This window comes from Myxine glutinosa, chromosome 7, assembly GCF_964187855.1.
Source record: "Myxine glutinosa chromosome 7, kmMyxGlut1.1, whole genome shotgun sequence".
NCBI classification, from domain to species: domain Eukaryota; kingdom Metazoa; phylum Chordata; class Myxini; order Myxiniformes; family Myxinidae; genus Myxine; species Myxine glutinosa.
In genome coordinates, this window is record NC_136267.1 from 187,540,047 (window position 1) to 187,563,904 (window position 23,858).

At 44.4% G+C, this 23,858-nt stretch overlaps 1 protein-coding gene across 1 annotated transcript in view; it reads left to right on the forward strand.

Moving 5' to 3' along the window:
• Positions 1 to 23,858, forward strand: part of LOC137430925 (disco-interacting protein 2 homolog C) — a gene marked incomplete in the record, with an annotated part of 587,612 nt that overhangs the window by 217,969 nt on the left and 345,785 nt on the right. The window contains 3 exon segments of the mRNA XM_078782629.1: positions 880 to 971; positions 5,702 to 5,812; positions 11,101 to 11,224. Of these exon segments, the coding sequence (XP_078638755.1) occupies positions 880 to 971; positions 5,702 to 5,812; positions 11,101 to 11,224 (327 nt within the window).

A 23,858-nucleotide genomic window follows, 5' to 3' on the forward strand; every position in this document is an offset into this window, starting at 1 on the left:
CAGTGGACCACTTCACCTACCTGGTCTCCAACATTCATTCATCTGAATACTGCAGCCCTGATGTGCTGAGACGAATTGGCATGGCCTGTTCTGTCATGAGGCAACTAGATGCTGTCTGGAAACAGCACTGTCTTAGTTTACCATCAAAGTTCCAGATTTACAGAACATGTGTCCTTCCTGTTATACTCTAGGGTTGTGAGACCTGGACCGTTTTGAAAAAGGTCCAAGATATCCCACAAGCTTTTCTATATGCGATGTCAATGCCACATTTTTGGAGTTTTATGGAATGACTGAGTCTCAAACAGGATCATCTGTGACATCACACTCTATGTTGCAAGGAGACAATATTCCCTGTTTGAACACATCTGCCGCTTGAGTGAACATGCTCATATCTCCCTGGAATTTGCCATAAGTCTTTAACATGGTCACCAACTCGATCCTATCTGGATACGTCCTCAAGAACACCCAAGACTCTTGGTTACTCCAGTGTGCCAATGAGATTGGCCTCAGCCCACCCACGTGAATGTTGGTAGAAGGTGGAAGACCGACAGTTATGGGGGCCGCTACGTCCCTTAGTCAGGCATGCGGATTAGTACGAGTAGTAGTTGTAGTAGTCGTTGAAAGTGGGTGAACCCTAACAGCAGAATAGAGGTGGCACAACAAATCCATTCTTCATTCCAAATTACTTGAAACCATTTTCTTCATTTTGCTAAGTGAAAGTTGAAATGTAATTGTGCCCTTCACCATGGTGTCGGTTTTGAATCGTTTGGGATATACAATGTTTAACTCCACTTTTTATACTCACCTTCAGTTGTTTTTCTTTGGGGTGGGATAATATTGCTGTGCTTGTGTTTGACTCATTATGTGATGTTCTTTCAGGGAAGCTGTGGAGGCAGAGCTTGAAAGTGGCCTACACACTGCTTAACAAACTGGGAACAAAGCAGGAGCCATTGCTAAAGCCAAGCAACAAGGTATGGCCTTCTTTTTTTTTTTTTGGATACTAAATCGAGGCTCGTGAAAGAGCTAACATTTACTTCACAAACAAATCAACCAGACAAACAAAATATATACACAAAGAATTAAGTTAAGCACCCCCCCGTTTTTTTACAACCTCGCACATTACAAGTTTGTTGTCGTCAAAACAGTGTAATATACCCATGATATTGCTATATTTTCTGGAGAAGTGATATTATGGTCACATAAAAACATAACAATCATGCCGTTTTCAATATTTTATTCTGAATAATTTAAGGTGAAATTTTTTGGGAATTTTAGGCATATTTTCACCTCAATTTAAGTATGGAGCTATAGGTCCATCACGGACAGTGTGGATGACGTTTATGTTTTCTAACGTACAGTCATTGTTCTGAGAAGACCTCTAGCGATCTTTGCGTCAATAACGTGTGTAGGACCCACGTGATCGGATGGAGCAAGGTGCTGTGACAACCATCCCCTGGCCTACGTACAGTCCTGACCTGAACCCCCTCGAGCACGTTTGGGACATGTTGGGACGACAAATTGCGAAGATGGTCCCTCCAATAGCCAATCTGGATGAATTGGAACGTGCATTACATCGGGAATGGAACAACCTGCCACAGCAACGCATACGACGGCTTACAGGGTCTATGAGACGTAGGGTTGAGTCAGTGATCCGATCACGTGGGTCCTACACACGTTATTGACGCAAAGATCGCTAGAGGTCTTCTCAGAACAATGACTGTACGTTAGAAAACATAAACGTCATCCACACTGTCCGTGATGGACCTATAGCTCCATACTTAAATTGAGGTGAAAATATGCCTAAAATTCCCAAAAAATTTCACCTTAAATTATTCAGAATAAAATATTGAAAACGGCATGATTGTTATGTTTTTATGTGACCATAATATCACTTCTCCAGAAAATATAGCAATATCATGGGTATATTACACTGTTTTGACGACAACAAACTTGTAATGTGCGAGGTTGTAAAAAAACGGGGGGGGTGCTTAACTTAATTCTTTGTGTATATAAAAGGAGGGAGCGGAAGACAAGATGGGGAGAGAAGGGGAAGCACACAAACACAACATTTGAGAGCAGGGAGATGTGTGGGAGGGAGAGGGCTTGGGGGGAGGAGGCGTGGGATGGGGGGTGGGGGTGGGGGGGGAGGGAGAAGTATAAAACACAAGGACACAAAGGACTTCCAGGACAGAAGTTTGTATTTCAAAAAGGTGGAATTGGGGTGAAATTAGCGGGGGTAGAAAAGATCAAGGTTTTGGATGGGGGAAGATAAGAGATGGTGGTGAACAGCTGTTTTAAAGAGCTGGAGGGTGGAGTGGGATTGAAGAGAGTGAGGGAGTTTGTTCCAGAGGTGGGAGAAAAGAGGAATGAAGGAGTGAAGGAGAGCAGAGAGTCTTGATTTTGGCAGTTTAACCATAAGAGGGTTGCAGGCAGATCTTGTGCGACCTGTAGGAATATTTGCGGGACAGAGCCCAGAGAGAGCTGGGGGGGGCAAGGCTAGAGAGGAGTCTGTAGAAGACGGAAAGACCACCAACCTGCCTGCGGTGAGTGAGTGAGAGGCCCTTGGAGTTAGCTTCATCGCGGGAGATTCCAATGATTCTGAATGCTTTGGTTTCAACAGCGTGAAGACGAGCTTGGTGTGAGGCAGGAGCACCAGCCCAGAGGGGAGAGCAGTATTCCATTGAGCTGCGGATGAAAGCCTTGTATGTGGTGAGGAGCTCAGGTGTGCCAAGGAAGGACTTCGCACGACGGAGGATACCCAGTCGGCGACTGGCTTTGGAGGCCAGATTTGAAATGTGGTTTTCTCAGGAAAGATCATGGCAGATAGTGAGACCCAAAAGCTTGAGTGACAGAACGTCTTGGAGAGGATTATTCAAAAAGTGGATGGGAGGGTTGTCCAGTCGGTCTTTTCGGAGAGACATCGTAAGAGTGTGAGATTTGTCAGGATTGAAAGACATGTTCCACTTGTTTGCCCAGTCTGTGATTTGTCCAGGTCTGCAGAGAGTGAGGAGGCTGCAGACTGCTGATCTGGGGGATGAAGAATGGAGTGACAGAGAGTAGTCATCAGCAAAGAGATAGAGAGGATTTTCAAGAGAGTCAGAGAGATCATTGATGAAGACCAGAAAAAGCACAGGGCCCAGAACACTGCCTTGGGGAACTCCAGCCTGAACAGGAAGAGGAGATGAGAGAAACCCATTCAGGGCCACACGTTGACTACGACTAGAGAGGAAGTCCGCCAGCCATGGGTGGAGATTTCCATAGATACCAAAAGAGGAGAGTTTGGTGAGCAGAGCGGGGTGCCAGACCGTATCGAAGGCACGTGATATGTCAAGGGAGACTGCTGGAATTTCCTGTTTGGCATTGAGGACCTCCATCCATTGTTGAGAAAGCAGAAGCAGCATGTCCAGAGTAGAGTGACCAGGTCTGAAACCAAATTGATGATCAGAGATCAAGCCATTGGAGAAGAGGAAAGATTTAATATCTGAAGCAATGATGGATTCCATGACTTTGCTGATAATTGGGAGAAGGCTGATTGGTCTGTAGTTGCTGGGATCTGTTTTTGCACCTTTTTTGTGCAAAGCGGTGATGTTGGCAGATTTCCAAGCAGATGGAAGATGACCTTGAGCAAAAGAGAGGGTGAAGAGAACAGAGAGAGGGAGTGAAAGAGTGGAAGAACAGGATTTTAGGACCCGCGGGCTGATGCCGTCAGGTCCAGTTGCAGAATCCGAGTCGAGGGTTGACAGAAACTTTTCCACCTTGTCAGGAGGAAAGGACACAGAGTCCAGGAGCAGCTGGGTCCGACTGGGTACGGTGGGTACAGAGAGGGATGGGTTTGGGACACAAGATTTAGAGGCAAACACAGAGTTGAGGCATTAAGCTTTTTCACGTGCGGAGTCAGCCGTGTGGCCGTTTGAGGTGAGGGAGGGGATGGAGGGGGAACAAACACCAGAAACAGATTTGACCAGACGCCACCAGGATTTGGAAGAGGGACACAGATGAGAGAGTTCGGTCCTGAGAACGGAGAGATATTGTTTCCTGGCTCCTGAGGGTGGACACACACTTGTTTCGGGCTTTGTGAAAGGAAATGAGATTTCCTTTCGTTGGATTTGCTTTCCAGGAGACGAAAGCAAGTTGTTTCTGGGCAACAGCCTCACCAGAAGATTCCGTATACTATGGAATTCTTCCGGCTTCTATGGAATTCTATTCTTCCGGCTACCTCCGGCCAATCTGCATCGAATAACTTGCTTTGTTCTTTTTTGAGGCAGAGGCAGAGGGAGGAGTGGAGGTTGGGGGGTGCGGGTTTTGTGGCAAGTGCTTTGGCACATGTCATGTGACGTAAATGCAATGTGCCATGTGGTTATGACTTGCTCTGAATAATTTGTCTTACAAATGGCTTGGATATGTTTTTGTCCCCCGTCGCACCGCGGAGCTAAAGGGGGACTATGGTTTTCCCCTCCGTCCGTGCGTCTGTCCGTGCGTGCGTGCGTACGTGTGTCCGTTCGTCCGTGCATGCGTGCGTAAGCGAAGGACCGAATTCTAATTTGGTGTGTGGGTGCAACACATGTCAAAATCCAAGATGGCCGCCACCATGTATGTCTGACGCCATCCATGTATGTCTGAACCTTGTGAGCGGAATATCTTGAAAAATAAGCGAAGTACCAACTTCTAATCTGGTGTGTGGGTGTATCTAGGCATAAGGAAGAACGCTATTGAAAATTGAGTAGCCACGTCAAAATCCAGGATGGCTGCCGCCATGTATGTCTGAACCTTGTGAGTGGAATATCTTGAAAAATAAACGAACTATTGACTTCTAATCTGGTGTGTGGGTGTATCGTGGCTTAAGGAAGAAGGCTATTGCAAATTGGGTCGCCACGTAAAAATCCAAGATGGCCGCCACTATATATATGTCTGAACCTTGTGAGCGAAATATCTTGACAAATAAACAAACTACTTACTTCTAATCTGGTGTGTGGGTGTATCTACACATAAGGGAGAACACTATTGAAAATTGGGTCGCCACGTCAAAATCCAAGATGGCCACCGCCATGTATGTCTGAACCTTGTGAGCGGAATATCTTGAAAAAGTAAGCAAAGTACCAACGTCTAATCTGGTGTGTAGGTGTATCTAGGCATAAGGGAGAACGCTATTGAAAATTGGGTCGCCACGTCTAAATCCAAGATGGCCGCCTTCCGTCTTCCACTCAGTCAACTCGCATCACTTCACCGACGGGGGACCGAGGCGTAATGCTTGTTATTATTATTACAGTGGGTCCTCGCTGTGCTTCGGCTTGGTATAAGTTGTTTCACGAGGACGTCGTTGATCAATTACTACCTTTTGTTCGCAATACGTCGCTTATTTCACTAAAAAAAAAACGTTTGTGTTACATGGAACTATACAAAATCGTAAATTGAGGTGTGAGTGATGTGGTGCCTTCCTGCTAAGAATGCTGGGAACTACTGTACTTTACAAAATCGACTGTAATATGCACGCTTTTCTCAACGTGTATACTGTAGTACACATTATTTACTGTTTGGACTGTTAAATCCACATTAGGAATGAAAAACGGTCACCAGTGAGGCAAGTCACTATTTACCTTCATGGATAGGCCTCGGTGATACTTTGATTTTGAACAATCTGAACCTCTCAAAAGTGAAACAGAACAATGTTATTTACCGTATGTTGTGTTGTGTGTGTGTGTAGGTGGCCCTGGTGTATCCCAATACCGAACCTGGAGTATTCATGGTGGCATTCTATAGCTGCCTCCTTGCTGGTCTTGTGCCTGTGCCAATTGAAGTTCCACTTACAACCAAGGTTTGAGGCATGCTCATTTTGAGAGGTTCATTTATGTTTTGACGGTTTTTAAGGCTCAGTGAAGAGCTGTCGCACACGAATCGCACACCACACGTGCAAAAAAGACTCCACACAACCCAGGATTTCACTTCAGACCAGCACGGCCTGTTGACATTGGGGGAACAGACCTGGTGCCAACAACATATGCCCGTGGTGTCATCTTATGGTGGGACTTCTGTTTCTGCAGTTAGTGGGGCATTTTTGAGAGAACCCTGCCGACTCGTGGAATTTATCCATGCTCTGTTCACTTAATGCTGAGCAGCAATCGAGGAAGCAACAACTACCATTTTTGCTTTAGTATGACTCGGCCAGGGTCAGAATTGAACTTCTGAATTCCCAGTGTCCCAGTGGATGCTTTAAACACAATATGCCACCGAGTTTGGGTATATATTTCGCTTGAACATATATGTACATGAATGATTGACATATGTGGGAAAATTACACGCCCAGACCAGAAATCAAACCAAGGTCCACTGGAAAACCGTACCAGTGATTTGCCACCTGAGCTATCTGGGTGACCACCTGACTGAGTATGGAATTTTCTCACACATATGATTGCCACTCTCTTTCCATCAATGCTTCCGGGTCACTCGCTGCCGACCACAGGAGCACCAACGGCCTGATCACGAAAGGATCTTCCTCCAATGGGGGACAAATCCATGTCCTCTATTATAAACACCACTGGGGGCGTAGTGAAGCAATTAGATTAATGAACAGGATTAAATTGATATATGTGGGAAAACTACACTGGTACGGTTCACCAGAGGACTTGGGTTAGATTCCTGGTCTGGGTGTGTAATTTTCCCATATATGTCAAGTAATCTTTAATCTATTTTCTGTCTATCTTCTATCTTTTATCTTTTATAACCCTATTTGTGAACGTCTGTTTGTTCAGTTGTGCCTCATGGACAGCCTAAGGAAGTGACTTAGAGAGGGAAGAGGGGTCCATGGGGGGGGGGGGGGTAACATTTCATGACAGAAAACATGGGTGCATCAGATTTAGACTAGGGGCGTGCCCAAGGGGTGTGGCAGCAGGGCATGCCCAAGGGGCGTGGCTTCCTCTGATTATAAAAAGCCTACGACAAACAAACAGAATATAAAAACTAAATTGCGTGACTTTATTTTCCAGGCAATGCCGGGTAACTCTGCCAGTTAGTTATAATCCTGTTCATTTATGTAATTATGTACAGAAATGTCTGTCCTATTGTATTATGTACGTGACATGCACGTGTGTGTTACACCTGTGTGGATACTTCCCTTCCTGTCGCTCCTGAGCAGAGTTGGTGGACTATTACATATAAATTGGGAAATTTTAAAAGTTTTATTTTTGCTCGATCTTATATTTTATTGTATTATCGTGTGCTCGTGATATCCACTTTCTACCAATAAAATATGCAGGAAACAGTTTGGATTTTTGTACGGCTAATAACAATGAATTATTGAAGTGAGTAACACCAGCTACATTGATGCGAATTACAAGAAACTACAATAAAAGTTGAAAATTCGTGAAAATGTGAAATTAGATTTCATCAACTTTTCCCATTGCTTGAAATTCCATGAGTGGATTCAGAATGGAGCCAAGTTAGTAGCATTATGATTCTCATGTGTGCTACTCGTGAAAGCTGGGCCCCAGTGGAGGAATCCCGATCGGAGCTGTCGGATCAGGTTTGAAATTGCATCTGGATCAGAGCTGTCGGATCAGGTTTGAAATTGCATCTGGATCGGAGCTGTCGGATCAGGTTTGAAACAGCATCCGGATCGGAGCCGTCGGATCAGGTTTGAAACAGCATCTGGATTGGACCTGTCAGATCAGGTTTGAAACAGCATCTGGATCGGACCTGAAACGGCATCTATCGGATTTGAAACGGCATCTGTATCGGATTTGAAACGGCATCTCTATCGGATTTGAATCGGCATCTGTATCGGATTTGAATCGGCATCTGTATCGGATTTGAAACGGCATCTGTATCGGATTTGAATCGGCATCTGTATCGGATTTGAATCAGCATCTGTATCGGATTTGAATCGGCATCTGTATTGGATTTGAATCGGCATCTGTATCAGATTTGAATCGGAATCTGTATCGGATTTGAATCAGCATCTGTATCGGATTTGAATCGGCATCTGTATCGGATTTGAATCGGCATCTGTATCGGATTTGAATCGGCATCTGTATCAGATTTGAAACGGCATCTGTATCGGATTTGAATCAGCATCTGTATCGGATTTGAATCGGCATCTGTATCGGATTTGAATCGGCATCTGTATCGGATTTGAAACAGCATCCAGATCGGATTTGAATCGGCATCTGTATCGGATTTGAAACGGCATCTGTATCGGATTTGAAACGGCATCTGTATCAGATTTGAAACGGCATCAGTATCGGATTTGAATCAGCATCTGTATCGGATTTGAATCGGCATCTGTATCGGATTTGAAACAGCATCCAGATCGGATTTGAATCGGCATCTGTATCGGATTTGAAACAGCATCCAGATCGGATATGAATCAGCATCTGTATCGGATTTGAAACGGCATCTGTATCGGATTTGAAACGGCATCTGTATCGGATTTGAAACGGCATCTGTATCGGATTTGAATCGGCATCTGTATCGGATTTGAATCGGCATCTGTATCGGATTTGAAACAGCATCCAGATCGGATTTGAATCAGCATCTGTATCGGATTTGAATCGGCATCTGTATCGGATTTGAAACAGCATCCAGATCGGATTTGAATCAGCATCTGTATCAGATTTGAATCGGCATCTGTATCGGATTTGAAACAGCATCCAGATCGGCTTTGAATCGGCATCCGTATCGGATTTGAAACAGCATCCAGATCGGATTTGAATCAGCATCTGTATCGGATTTGAAACAGCATCCAGATCGGATTTGAATCGGCATCTGTATCGGATTTGAAACGGCATCTGTATCGGATTTGAAACGGCATCTGTATCGGATTTGAAACGGCATCTGTATCGGATTTGAATCGGCATCTGTATCGGATTTGAATCGGCATCTGTATCGGATTTGAATCGGCATCTGTATCGGATTTGAAACAGCATCCAGATCGGATTTGAATCAGCATCTGTATCGGATTTGAAACAGCATCCAGATCGGATTTGAATCGGCATCTGTATCGGATTTGAAACGGCATCTGTATCGGATTTGAAACGGCATCTGTATCGGATTTGAAACGGCATCTGTATCGGATTTGAAACGGCATCTGTATCGGATTTGAAACGGCATCTGTATCGGATTTGAATCGGCATCTGTATCGGATTTGAATCGGCATCTGTATCGGATTTGAAACGGCATCTGTATCGGATTTGAAACGGCATCTGTATCGGATTTGAAACGGCATCTGTATCGGATTTGAAACGGCATCTGTATCGGATTTGAATCGGCATCTGTATCGGATTTGAATCGGCATCTGTATCGGATTTGAATCGGCATCTGTATCGGATTTGAAACAGCATCCAGATCGGATTTGAATCAGCATCTGTATCGGATTTGAAACAGCATCCAGATCGGATTTGAATCGGCATCTGTATCGGATTTGAAACGGCATCTGTATCGGATTTGAAACGGCATCTGTATCGGATTTGAAACGGCATCTGTATCGGATTTGAAACGGCATCTGTATCGGATTTGAAACGGCATCTGTATCGGATTTGAATCAGCATCTGTATCGGATTTGAAACAGCATCCAGATCGGATTTGAATCGGCATCTGTATCGGATTTGAAACGGCATCTGTATCGGATTTGAAACAGCATCCGGATCAGATTTGAAACAGTAAAAGGCTGTAATACCAATTTAAAACGCCAGTGTGACTTTTATTTTTGTGAATAATTATCCTCGCCAGTGGAGAGGGTATTGCATTTGAGTCCGTTTCTTGTTACTTGCCGGAAAAGATTCCAGCAAATATGTTGATGGTTGGTTTATCTGTCTGTCTGTGTGTTTGTCTGCCTGTGCGCAGCACTACGTCTACACCGTTGCAGGAAGAATCGCCAAACTTTACACATATATTTGTCTTGCCCTGGAATAGACTGTGCCCAATTTTTAACTATCTTGGCCCAAGGCCTCCATTATGACGTCATAATTTGATAATTCGACAAGTACAAAACTTCATCCAATCAAGATGCAATTTCTTGAGCGACAAGACGGCATAAACTGGTGGAGAAAAAAAATAAATGATGTCATCGGTCACGTGGTTCGGCCGCCATCTTGGAAAAACCGAAAAACTTTGCACCTCTATCTCTCCGAAAGTGGTGAATAGAAAAAATTGAGACATGGCTCATTTTAAAGAACCCTCCATGGGGAACAAAATATGTTCATGATGTCATAGGTGCCTCCATTATGACGTCATAATTCGACAAGTACAAAACTTCATCCGATCAAGATGCAATTTCTTGAGCGCCATGTTGGCATAAACTGTTGGAGAAAAAAAAACTAATGATGACGTCATCGGTCACGTGGTTTGCCCGCCATCTTGGAAAAACCGAAAAACTTTGCACCTCTATATCTCCGAAAGTGGTAAATAGAAAAAATTGAGACATGGCTCATTGTAAAGAACTCTCCATGGGAAATAAAATATGTTAATGATGATGTCATAGGTGCCTCCATTATGATGTCATAATTCGACAAGTACAAAACTTCATCCCATCAAGATGAAATTTCTTGAGCATAATCTAGGAATAAATTAGTTTAGAAAACAAATAATGATGACGTCATCAGTCACATGGTTCGGCCACCATCTTGGAAAAACCGAAAAACTTAATTTAAAATGGCCGATAAAAAAAAGTACATTCCGGCAAGTCCTCGGTCGCTGACCGATTTTTCATATGTTTGTTTGTCTGTTTGTCCGCATAGAATAAATATGATTTTCTCTGCAACCGTTGGTCCGATCAACATGAAATTTTCACCATAGGTACAACTCGACCTATAGAATGTTTTAATGATAATTATGACGTCATCGGTCACGTGGTTTGGCCGCCATATTTGTTTTAACACAAAAGCCTTAAAAACCACTGAAAATACACCCTGGCGAGGGTTTGCAATCTCTGGTTGCTCTTTTTCTTGTTAACTAATTGCATAATTTCGTTTGAGATTCCATTGTTCATTGCACCAACATGGTCGTTGCATGGGTATTCTTATGTTAAGATGTGGTCAAGTGCTTCAAGAGTATGTGGTCTGGCACAAGTATCATACATGTTTTTCCCATGTTGGATGTGTTTTTGTGCAGGATGCAGGAAGCCTGCAAACAGGCTTTTTGTTGGGCAGCTGTGGTGTCGGTGTGGCACTTACGTCGGACAGTTGCCTCAAGGGCTTGCCAAAGGCAACTTCAGGTGACGTGGTGCAATTTAAAGGTATGATGATGTGGTGCATAATCACAAAAGCACTTTGTGTCTCAGTCATGTTAAACCTCACACAGTTGTTGAAAAAAAAATTTAAGACCAATTTTGAATGAACAAGGTTAAGGTATTTGGCAAACATCTTTGGCTTTTAGGAGAACAACTCGTGATGTTTTTCCAGGTTGCCAACAAAACCTGGCCCTGCCCAGCTAGGAGCAGCTTAGTTTGATGATGAAGCCTTTCAACAAACTGCTCTGAAAACTCAATAAAACATACATTTTTATGGCGAAGCCCATAGGGTAAAGCCGTCTAGAACAGTGTTTGTCTGTATGTGTATGTATGTATGTATGTATGTATGTATGTATGTGTGTCCCCTCAAACGTATACCAATCAGAGCTGAGGATCTGGTCACATGACAGGGTGATGTGATTACGTCTGATGTCGTTATGGCGATATGGCGGCTGACTCTCCACACTCCGGCATTTTAATTCAAATTTCGTTCAGGCCGAACATATCGTCGATATCACAATCGAACATATCACAATCGCCTTGCTCTACCTTTACGTTTTTCATTCAGTGTGAAACACAAACAAACCGATTGTTAAAATGACCATCAAATAGGCGTTACGTCTCTTGCAACAAAACGGTACATATAGGCCTTCGGCTTTTTGCCTTCCCTTCGGACAAATTAAGCCCAGGTTTCCGAATACAGGAGTGTATTGTTTCAGTAGTATCGTTTTCGTAATAGTTATAATAATAATATAGTAAATATGACCATAACACTTTAATCCCACTGTCGTGAATACACAGTTAATGGATTAAAGTGGTGTATGGTTCATGATTCCATGATAAGCAGTGTAGGGTACGAACAACCATGGAAGGAAGGAATTCACCTCGGTTTTTTGATAGCTTGTTATTAACCCAATCCTTGTGGGGGTATATCGATTACAGTAGATCTTCCCTCAGTTCTGTAAGTAAAACTTACCTCACGGATGTCAGATTCCTCCAAATTTCTTTGTTTAATGATATAAACAGCATTAGCGACTGTTTAAAAAGCTAATAATGTGTTTGTGGTATATAATATTTTACAAGCCCCAGCTACGCCACTGTTAGACTTTCAGTCTTGATATCTCTGTATTTGTTTTGCGTACAAGTCGAGAGTGGGAGAAGCGACTACTAATTACACCACCAATGGCCTCCAAGGGGTTAAAAGTAGTATAAAGTCACCTCGGACAAAACAATCCGGAACTTGGTTTAGTTTAGAGTTTAGTACTTTGGCAACCCTGGTGTGTGTGTGTGTGTGTGTGTGTGTGTGTGTGTTTGTGTGTGTGTGTGTGTGTGTGTGTGTGTGTGTGTGTGTGTGTGTGTGTGTGTGTGTGTGTGTGTGTGTGTGTGTGTGTGTGTGTGTGTGTGTGTGTGTGTGTGTGTGCGCGTGTGCGTGCGCGTGCATGCATGCTGTAACTTTTTATCATTTGAGGTTTTGTCATCAACATTTTTCATTTTTAACAAACCTTTATTATGAGAATATGAAGAAGTCAAATTAATAATTTGGTCAAAAGGTCAAAGGTCAGCATCACATAAAATTGTCAATTTCCATTGAATTGACCTGAATTTTTAAGAATTTGCATATTGGATCACTGAATTGGTTCACCAATCAAAAGGGAGAAGCTGATTATTTTTAAGTCAACAGTCAGGTTGCATAGAATCGTCAATTTTCATTTTGTATTTTTTTTTTTAGCTGTTTTCTTCATTTTTAGCATATGGAAGAAGAGGAAGGCATTTGAATACAACGCGGACATGACGGGGTTTGATTTTTCAGATGCTTTCTATTTTTATTTTAGATCCAAAATAAGAGTTAATTTTTTACTTACCATGAACCAGGCTCGCTGATCGGTGCAAGATTTACACCATGGATATCTTGCCTCATCAGTGAGGATGATTCATGGTACGAAAGTAAAAATGAACTTTTATTTTGGATCTAGGACCAGGCATTTAAAAAATGGTAATTTAATGTTTTCATGATCAATTTTTAACTTTTTTTAATTTTAATTTTTTTTTTAATTTTTAATTTCAATTTTTAATGATCTAACAACATAATTAAAATGATGCAATTTAAACTCAACGTTTACCTTTAAAAGATAATACGGAATACCGTATGATCCTTCACGCTTAAATCCGAGTAATTAAACGGCAAATATTTTCAGCATCAAGCGCACTTTGGGGATCACACTTTAACCGTGGGCAGACTTTAATGTAGTTAATGTAAGTTAATTACAATTAATGTAAGCCGGGTGTTGGCTTAGCGGTTAGGGTGCCGGCTTGGGATCCTAGGATCCTGGGTTCGAATCCCGGTCGATCGCTAAATTAACACCAGGGGGGTTGACTCAGCCTGTCATCCTTCCGAGGTCGGCAAATTGAGTACCAGATTCCTGGGATGAATGATCCCGGTGTGTACCCCGGTTTAGAATAGGTACACCATATCCCTGCGCATCGTAAGGGGCGACTAAGGGTTGGCGTCAGGAAGGGCATCCGGCCATAAAAACATTGCCTCAAACAGGGAACCATGATTGTCATGGGGCCCGCAAGGCTAACCCCTGCTCTCGCGGGGAAAATGGCCTTAAAACGATCATTCATTCATTCATTCATTCATTCATTCAGACTTTAATGTAATGCTCTGTTCCTGGTCCATGTTTGTGGTTTGGTTCCGTGTTTTATGAATGACCATATCCACTTCCCACTTGGACGGGATCGACTGTGATCTTGCGTGAGTATGCCTCTCATTGTCTTGGCCTTTCCAATAAAGCAGTGTTTTAAACAGCAGAACGTTATTTTAAACCATTTTCACTGGTTGCTAGGAGACAGGGCAGCATGTAGAATCATACTAATGTAATATCTGACATCGTATCTGACAGAAAATAAATATATTGACAAATCCATTCAGAAGGGTTTCATGGAAAAAATATCAGGCTGTGTAGAACATACGGAGGCATTAACTGAAATGCTCCTCAATGCTAAAAAGAATGGAAAAAAAATGGCTTGACCTGCAAAATTCATATCGCACTGTGCCACATAACCTCATACAGTTTGCACTTGAGTGGTACCGTATTCCAGCTCATATCAGGAAGATCGTGTTCAAGTACTATGATGAGCTGTTTTTATGTGTGCAAACCAAGGACTGGACAACGGATTGGATACGGTGCTATATTGGTGTTTTCCAAGGTCGCCCACTATCCTGTATCCTGTTTCTGGCTGTTTTCAATCTTTGCTTGGATCTGCTGGACCAGTCCAACCACCTCGGATACTGTATGACTGGATTAGACGTCACGTCTGCCAAAACATATGCAGATGACCTGACTCTGGTTGCAAAAATTCCAGAAGAATGCCAACAACTCGTCAACAAGAAGACGTTATGCGGAGCATGATACTTGCAAAATCTGCCCCTCACCCCCAAGAAAAAAAAATTCCATTGATACAGCAAATTGTCCATTTCATCAAGATTAAAATTGACAATCTTGATCAAAGCTCAGGTCAATTGGAAGAAAAGTGACGATTTTTCAGATGAAAAATTATGATTTCAGGAGGTTGACCTTGAGTTGACCTTTGACCTTTTGACCTAAAAATAGCTGGTTTTCCTATTCGGTGACTCGATGTGCAAATGCTGTTCAATTTTCAAGTAAATCGGATGAAAATTTAGGATTTAAAAAACTTGGCCTATGTTGATCTTTTGGCCTAGGTTGACCTCAAAAATAGTTGGTGGTTCAATTCAATGACCATATATGTAAATCCTCATATAATTTCAGTCAATCAAATGAAAATTGGTGATTTTAGAAATTCGGCCTATGTTTACCTAAAATATATTTTGTGGTTGAATTCAATGACCAGATTTGCAAGTTCTCTTCAAATTTCAAGTCAATTGGATGAAAATTGAGGATTTTAGAAATGTGGCCCATGTTGACCTTTTGGCCTATGTTGACCTCAAATGTACTTGGTGGTTGAATTCAGTGACCAGATATGCAAGTCCTCTTCAAATTTCAAGTCAATCAGATTAAAATTGAGGATTTTAGAAATTTTGCCTATGTTGACCTTTTGGCCTATACAACAACAACAACAACATGCATTTTAAGGCCATTTTCCCTGCTAGAGCGGGGGTTAGCCTTGCGGTCCCCATGACAATCTTCTCCATTTTGACCTTTTGGCCTATGTTGACCTCAAATATACTTGGTGGTTCAATTCAGTGACCAGACATGCAAGTCCTCTACAAATGTCGTCAATCGGATGAAAATTTAGGATTTTAGAATTTTGGTGAAGGTATTGGAAAGGGTGTTGGAGAGGAGGATAAGGAAGAAAGTGAAGATCGACGAAATGCAGTTTGGATTTATGCCAGGAAGAGGAATGACACACGCGCTCTTTATTGTGAGGCAGTTGCTGGAGAAGTACATGGAGAAGAGGAAGAGGTTGTTTCTTGGGTTTGTTGATCTGGAGAAAGCATTCAATAGGGTTCCACGCGAAGTATTGACATGGGCATTGAGGAAGCTAGGAGTGGAGGAATGGTTGATCAGAGTAGTGATGGCAATGTACAAAAGAGTGTGCACAGCTGTAAGGACGAAGGACGGGAACAGTGGTGAGTTTGAGGTGAAGGTGGGAGTGCATCAGGGGTCGGTACTAAGTCGACTACTATTTGTAGCTGTGAGGGAGGTGCTGGCTCAGAACGTAAAGGAGGGTTTACCGTTGGAGTTGTTGTATGCAGATGATCTGGTGTTGATTGCGGAAAGTATGGATGGACTGAAGGAAAAGATGAACAAGTGGAAGGAATGTCTGGAGACAAAAGGTCTGAAGGTGAATATAGGAAAGACGAAGGTGATGGCAAGTGGTAAAGCATGTGGTGAGGTGGAAAGAACTGGGAAGTGGCCATGTGCTGTGTGCAGGAAGGGTGTTGGAGTGAACTCCATTCCATGTACAATGTGCGCTGAGTGGGTTCATCAAAAATGTAGTGGTCTGAGAGGGTCATTAACCAGTGTGGCAGCTACATTCAAATGTAAGGTGTGCACAGAGGGAGCTGCAGATGGAGGAAATGTTGAGTTGGATCTTGGAGATGGCGTGAAGCTGGAAGGTGTGAAAACATTTTGCTACCTCGGAGACATGCTGAATGGAGAAGGTGGATCAGACACGGCAACGGTTGCAAGCGTGAGATTATGCATGGAAGAAGTTTCGGGAACTGAGTGGCGTGCTGAAGATGAGGGGAGTGTCGTTGAAGCTGAAGGGAAAGGTGTATGCTGCATGTGTGAGAAGTGTTATGATTTATGGGAGCGACACATGGGTAATGAACGTAGAGCAGCAACGAAGGCTGGAAAGGGTGGAAATGCGAATGGTTCTGTGTATGTGCGGAGTATCGTTGAGAGAGAGGAAGACAAATGATGAATTGCGAAAGATGATGGGAATAGAGCCTGTGATTGATGCTGTGAAGAGGAACAGGTTGAGATGGTTTGGTCATGTGTTGAGGAAGGATGAAAGTGACTGGTTGAGAAGAGTGATGGAAATGAATGTCGAAGGAAGTAGAGGACGGGGAAGACCGAGAAAGACTTGGCTAAAGATGGTGGAAGAAGAAATGCGGGCAAGGGGGTTAACAAGGAGAGATGCAGAAAATAGGGCAAAATGGAGAAGACTGTCATGGGGACCGCAAGGCTAACCCCCGTTCTAGCAGGGAAAATGGCCTTAAAATGCATGTTGTTGTTGTTGGTTTAGAATTGTGACCTGTAGGCCGGTGACAGACAGACAGACAGACCGACAGAACCACAAACGCAACCGACCAATATACTTGAAAAGTGTTTCATTTTGCAAGTAACAAGATTCAAACGTTCCTTTGGTGGACACAAACCATGAAAGCTAAGCCTTCCAAATGCAAGTCCCACACTATGAAGAACGTTGTCCCAAATGCAGAGCAGAGGCATACATAAGAATACATAAGACACAATATATAGCCTACCATCCCCAACTCGAAATTGATGTGAAGCCAATCACATACGAGGTGTGTTCAAAAAGTATGCGACCTTAATTTGTCGTGCGTAAACAAATGAAGCTAGGGAGGCGTTGATTGGTGCACGTATGTAGGCGATCCTAATGCGCACGCGTGAATTTTTTCCCACCTGCAGAAGCTGTCATTCGACAGCAGACCGCCGATGAGTGAGGAAGTGTAAGTGAGCGCCGTCGGATTTTCGTTTTTGACAAAATGACGGAAAAACTTGAACAACGCTACTGCATCAAATTTTGTGTAAAGCTTGGCGATTCCCAAGTGGAAACGATCCGCAAGATTCAACAGGCCTTCGGGGACGAAGCAATGAGCACCACACAGATAAAGGAGTGGTACAACCGCTTCAAAGATGGCCGCACATCAGTGGAGAGTGAAGTACGTTCGGGTCGGCCCTCAACATCCCGAAATGAGATCGTCATTGACCAAGTGAGGACCCTGGTGATGCAGGATCGTCGAATCACGATCAGAGAACTTGCAGACGAGGTGGGCGTCAGCATTGGATCCGTTCATTCCATTATGAAGGAGGATTTGGGCTTCAGGAGAATCTCAGCGAAGTTCGTACCAAAGCTGCTAACGATTGAGCAGAAGGAACTCCGTTTGGAGATCGCACAGGATCTGTCACCAAGTACCTGAAAAGATGGGGAGGGGTAAGCAGATGTACTTCCAACAGTGCCCTGTACAGAACCAGAAAAAGGTACGGTCTACAACTGAAAAGGCTTTTACCACATCCGTGAAATGTTTGCAGGTCACCAAGTACCACCTTAACAAATACTCCAGGGATGGAAAGACCCAAACACTGTACAGAGAGTGCTGGAAACAAAGAAAAACTAGAGCTTCCAGGGAAGCAGAACTCAACTGAACTGACTGGACAACTTTAAAGTAGGTCAGTTGTCTGTACTAGATTTGATTTAAATGAAAAGCCAACAACCTTGTGTAATAATTTTAAATAAATATTTGTGGACGTTAAAGTCTTGACGTCGTTTCAGAGCTGAAAACAATATGGCGGCCTATGGCGGCCATTTTGTGGCGGATCGGGTTGGAATGCAATAGCAACCTACCTTGTGTGGTAAGGGTTAAACATTTAAGTTTGATCAAAATCTGTTAATATTTGTGGATGCTCGAGTGTTAACGTCGTTTTTATGACCAAAAACAAAATGGTCGCCTAAGTCCGCCATTTTTCAACGGATCGGGCTGAAATGTAATACCAACCTGGTCCTTGGAGTAAGGATGCTGCATGTCAAGTTTGATCAGAACCGGTTGATATTTGTGGATGCTGGAGTGTTAACGTCGAAAAGTTAACGGATGACAGATGACAGACGGACGCCGGAGGGTTCAGTATGTGATGAACTCAACTGGACGGTAGTCCATTTGAGTTAACAAGGCTAGGTGGAATGGTGTGAAAGAGTTAGAACAGAAGGACACCTTATCCTGAATGAGTTGTGCAGAGGTCAAATTGACCAAGCAGGCTTTGACTACAGGAAAAATCAAAAGCTGATAGACATGACCAGAAGAGAACACAGGAAATGCCTTACTAATTTGGTAAAGGAGATCGACGAGGAAGACATGTTGGTCTACTTGTATGGATGTGCTAAACAAGGACAGTGGTTGAGATGTGATTCTGTCATACAGACCGATACATCCTGGAAGAAACTCCTCTATGTGTGGACACCGGAACTGCTGTCATTCCACATCAACGCTATCCACGACCAACTCCCTTCCCCTGCCAACCTACGTTTGTGGGGCAAAACCAACCTTGGACTGTGTCAACTGCACCATCATCGCCATTGCACACCGCTCCACATCTTAAATGGGTGCAGCTACTCACTCCAAAATGGAAGATACAACTGGCGCCATGACCAAATCCTAAGAGCGATTTCTGGCCAGGCCTGGCTCCTTATATCGAAGATGCAAATAAGAAGACCAGTATGGTATCAAAGCCAAACTCCATTCCCACCATCCCATTTTGTACAGCTGATGGTACATCCTACAGGAACCCAGCTCTGCCACTTCCACAGGAACAAACACAGGACATCCTAAAGAAGGCTAATGAATGGATGTTTCTGATGGATGAATGAAGACCATAACCCAATAGTGTTCCCTCCACAAATTACGGAAACTGCCAAATGGCCTGATATCACCATCTATTCAGCAGTAACTAAGAATGTCATCGTTATTGAATTGACAGTCCCGATGGAGGAGAACCTGTCCAATGCATATGCCAGAAAAAAGGCGAATACGAAGACCTGGTTGCAGATTGTGAACATAGAGGATGGTCTGTAAACTACTTTCCAGTAGAAATAGGTAGTAGAGGATTTTACAATACATCTTTTTTCATATATATATATATATATATATATATATATATATATATATATATATATATATATATATATATATATATATATATATATATATATATATATATATATATATATATATATATATATATATATATATATATATGTATATATATATATATGTATATATATGTATATATATATATATATTGTTACAGACGTGGCTTGGATGTTATTTACCGAGCGGTTTTATGGTATGACCACGTCTGCACAAGTTACCCGATTGTGCCCGAACGTTGACTAGTCGCGCGATGCTGGCTCAATAAGAAAAAGAAGACACCCGGCTGGATTACAATAACACAATACGACACCAATGTTTCAATTCTCAAGACCTCCGGAGGAGATTATATTCGTACGGAAAGGTCAGATTACAGGGGCTAGAGGTATAATCACAGAAAGACAGGCACTTAGACACACTCTTATATTAACCCCGGACAGACGACAGACAAACGGGACAACGGCTGACTCACACGGGGGTTGATGACAGGAAAGCGGGTATCGATGGCTCCAGGTCCTCCTGGGCTCGGGGCAGGGTACAGTACGGTCCGGTCCGGTCCAAAGATGCGGGGAGGTATCGTCGCGCTGGGGGTGGCGGTGGCTTCTCTCTCCAAGCTGAGGCGCATCTGACGTCACGTCCGGCGCGGGGCCGCGTATATCCGGCGGGGAGTGACACGCCCTCGGCTCGTTAGCTCCGCCCCAGATGGAATCGGCACGTTGCTTCTCATTGGGTGCGTGGGGGGGTTACTGGCTCCGCCCCTGACGAGGAGCTGACAGCCAGCCCCTTCGGGGTAACGCCGTGGAGCGCATGGTCATGGCGGGTAACCGAGCCGGTGTGAGGACGCACACTCCCCGCCCCTCTGTTGTTGTAGTCGTAGTTGTAGTTGTAATTGTTGTTGTAGTTGTTGTTATTGTTGTTGTTTGGGGAAGAAGATGGGAGGAGGTATGGGAAAGGTCCTAAACTCACTACTGATGCCATATAATCACATTCTGGTGCAACGAAGAGTCATAATTAATGGAGACGAGGCCTTAACTGACATAGAATAAGAATAGCTAGGAAGATGTCCGAAAGTTGTCTACGTGTGGTGCGGTGGACCTGGGCACGACATTTAATGCGGGAATAAGGGGAAGGTCGGCTCTACTGATTGTTATTTACATGCAATGGGACTAGGGAATGGGGGATTGGGGAAAGTTGGGGAGTATTGGAGAAAATAGGGGAATATTTACAAGCGGATATGGAGGCCAAATTCCATATTCGCAACATTGCACCCTTCTCTACCCTCGGGGCGTCCCGACCCGATAAATTTTTACCTACTTTAGTGTGGCACGCAATGTAGTTCCCTCTACTATTAACTCTACCCTGAGTGCGACAGTTTTACAGATATTCACAAATGAGTAAATATGTCCCCCTGCGACGTTGCACCCTTCTCCTCACAGAAACACACCCACAGGATAACCGAATCCGGAAAGAATCCTCAAACTAAACATACAGCCGGTAGGGAGCATTATTTACAAGACTACGCTGCTATTTACACTACGATCCAGGACCTGTTTTTGGAGGAACACATGCAGATGTTATGCATAGAGAGAGCGCGCTTGCCAACATCGATACACCAACCCACGAGTGCTCTGTGGCCGACGGCCTTTAATAACGTGCAGAGCACCCTTCCCGAGCATCAACAGCACCACCCCACCACCAATCGGTGCAGTCACCATTGTTCATTGGAATAAAAATAAATTCGACAACCCCTAACCCTGCAGGTGTCTCTTGCTCTTCGTGTGGCCTTCAGTGGTGTTAATTAACAGTGGTTCACCTTTATGGCATAGGTGCCACGTTGACCCATAGGTCCATCCCCGGGTGGTGCTTGGCCGCAAACGAACTGCGGTCCATTGTGGGTGGCCACAAACATTGCGGTCCATATGGTGTATCGATCCCGGCAGCAAACAGCGAAAGTGCAGGCCCACAACTGCGCAGCCAGCACCTCTCTCTCCTCTCTCTCCTCTCTCTCTACCCCAAAGCCAGATCCTCGGAGGTGGGAGACAAAAGAAGAAACAAGTGAGTAAGGTGGTAAGGGCGCAAAAGTGCACGCAATGTAAGGTGATGCACACTGGGGGCACATGGGAACCAGGTGAGACAGGTACGTTCCTATCGTACGCCCCCCCCCCCCCACCAGGTAACCTACATGGCCCCTCCCTTACCCCTTACTGTATCCACACAACACAACACTACCCATAAACATCTACTTTACAAATCAACATACATCCCTACTGTCTTCCCCGTTCCTCCCATATACCAAATTCGTCTTCTCTCCCTCCTAACCAATCAAATTTGCCATTTTCAACTCTCATCAAAATTTGCCATCTCCAACTCAACATCAAAATTTGCCATCACCAATTCATCATCAGTCCCTCCTAGGGAGGGAGAGATGGAATCACCCCAATGTCTCATCCACGTCGTGATGCGTCTCACAAATCCAACAGCAATTCTCATTTCTGCAACACAAACAAAGAAAACACAGGTGTGGAGTCATCATCATCACCACAGGTAAGTGGCTGCGTATGGTGCGACAGGTTCATCAATCCTAACTATTTCCTAAATGACTTTAACAACTTTACACTACCCGGGGTCTTTCTCCGGCCAAACCATTGGCCCTCTTACACTACGGGTTCTAAAAACCAATTCCCATTGGCCAAACTGTGGTGCTCTTCAATTTGGGGTCTCACTCCCCCGATTCATCTCCCGGTGCCCTCGTACAATTTCTGGGCTGCGACGTGTACCTCTCCCAGTGGGTCTACCCACCTGCACACCTCCACCACTGCAGTTGCCTCCGAGCTTACCTGCTCCTCACCCTAACCTAACTACCTGGGGAAGGCCCTCTGGCGCTCTCCCCACTTGGTGCCCTCTCTGGCACTGGGCTACCCGATCCACACCCGGGATCCTCAGGCACCCACTCACAACTACCGGCTCCCAGAGCCCACCTGCGGCCTCACCTGGCCGACATCCTCACAGTGGTGGAGTGCCCAACCAACTACACACACTAACAGGCTACACGCCCAGCCATTTCCACAACACTAATGCACCCATCCACAACACCATTCTGCAACCGCACCACAAATGCCAATATCCAACCACAATTTACCTGTACCCTCTACCTAACACTTACACTACCCGCCCCGGGTACTCGTGAAAGGGGTCCACTCTTCCCCCATCCACACCTTCGCACCATGCACACCACTCCGTACCACTTACTCCAACTCTCTCCACACACCTGTACCTGCACACCTGTGCTCTCACACCTGGTGCCACCTGCACCCTTCTCTCCACAAGCGCATTCGCGCTGATCCACAACACTCACTACTCATACACTGCTCCACACACCTGTCCAGTTGCACACCTGTGCAATCACACCTGTTCAATTCTCACACACACACGGCATCATCTCAGCTAACTACTCCCTTCTGAAACTTGCGCTTCCCAGTCGTCCCTTTAAACTATTGCGCTCCCTCGTCATTATCATCCACACTAATCTACCTGCGTCCCCACTACAGGTATCAGTCACTAACTAAACTTAACGTTACCTAATGTCAATCTCTTCTAGATCCCTACAATATAACCTAACCCACCCGGGCTAGTTTTCACTGCCATACACCCCATAAACTATAGCTCCTTTGCCCCCCGCATGGGAAGGGTGGCAGATTTGCCATCCCACCCCATCGGGGGTCTCTCACTACCAATTTTGCACATCAAATTTCAACAAATTAAAAATTTGCCAATCATCTGCCAATCACTGTACCATTACCAATCATCACTCTGCCAATCCTTTGCCAATCATCAAATTTTGCTTTTCTCTAATTTTGGGTCCAAAACACTAACCTCATCACCCAGTCGACTCACTAATACCTCTCGGTGCGCCAATTCCTGTCCAAAGCCCGGCTTCGTAAAGCCAAGCCATGAATGCTGGTTGTTCTGTGCCAGCGGCTGGGTGCGTCCCGCATTCGGTGCAGGGAAGGAGGTTTACCCGGGCCGAGATCCCACGCACCATCTCGGCACGGAGCCATCCAATGCCCCGATCTCGACCTGCCGGCACGTCTCACCAAAAAGTGGTCGCCATGACGACCCTTTCTATCGGGCTGCCAGCTCCGCCTAGTGGAGCCTGGACGCGGCCGTTCAAAGCGAGGCCCGGCACGCACCGAGGGCCTGCTTCGGCTAAAAGTCGCTCTAACCTCTAACCCGTGTAACGTCGATGCTTCACCTGGACGCTTACAC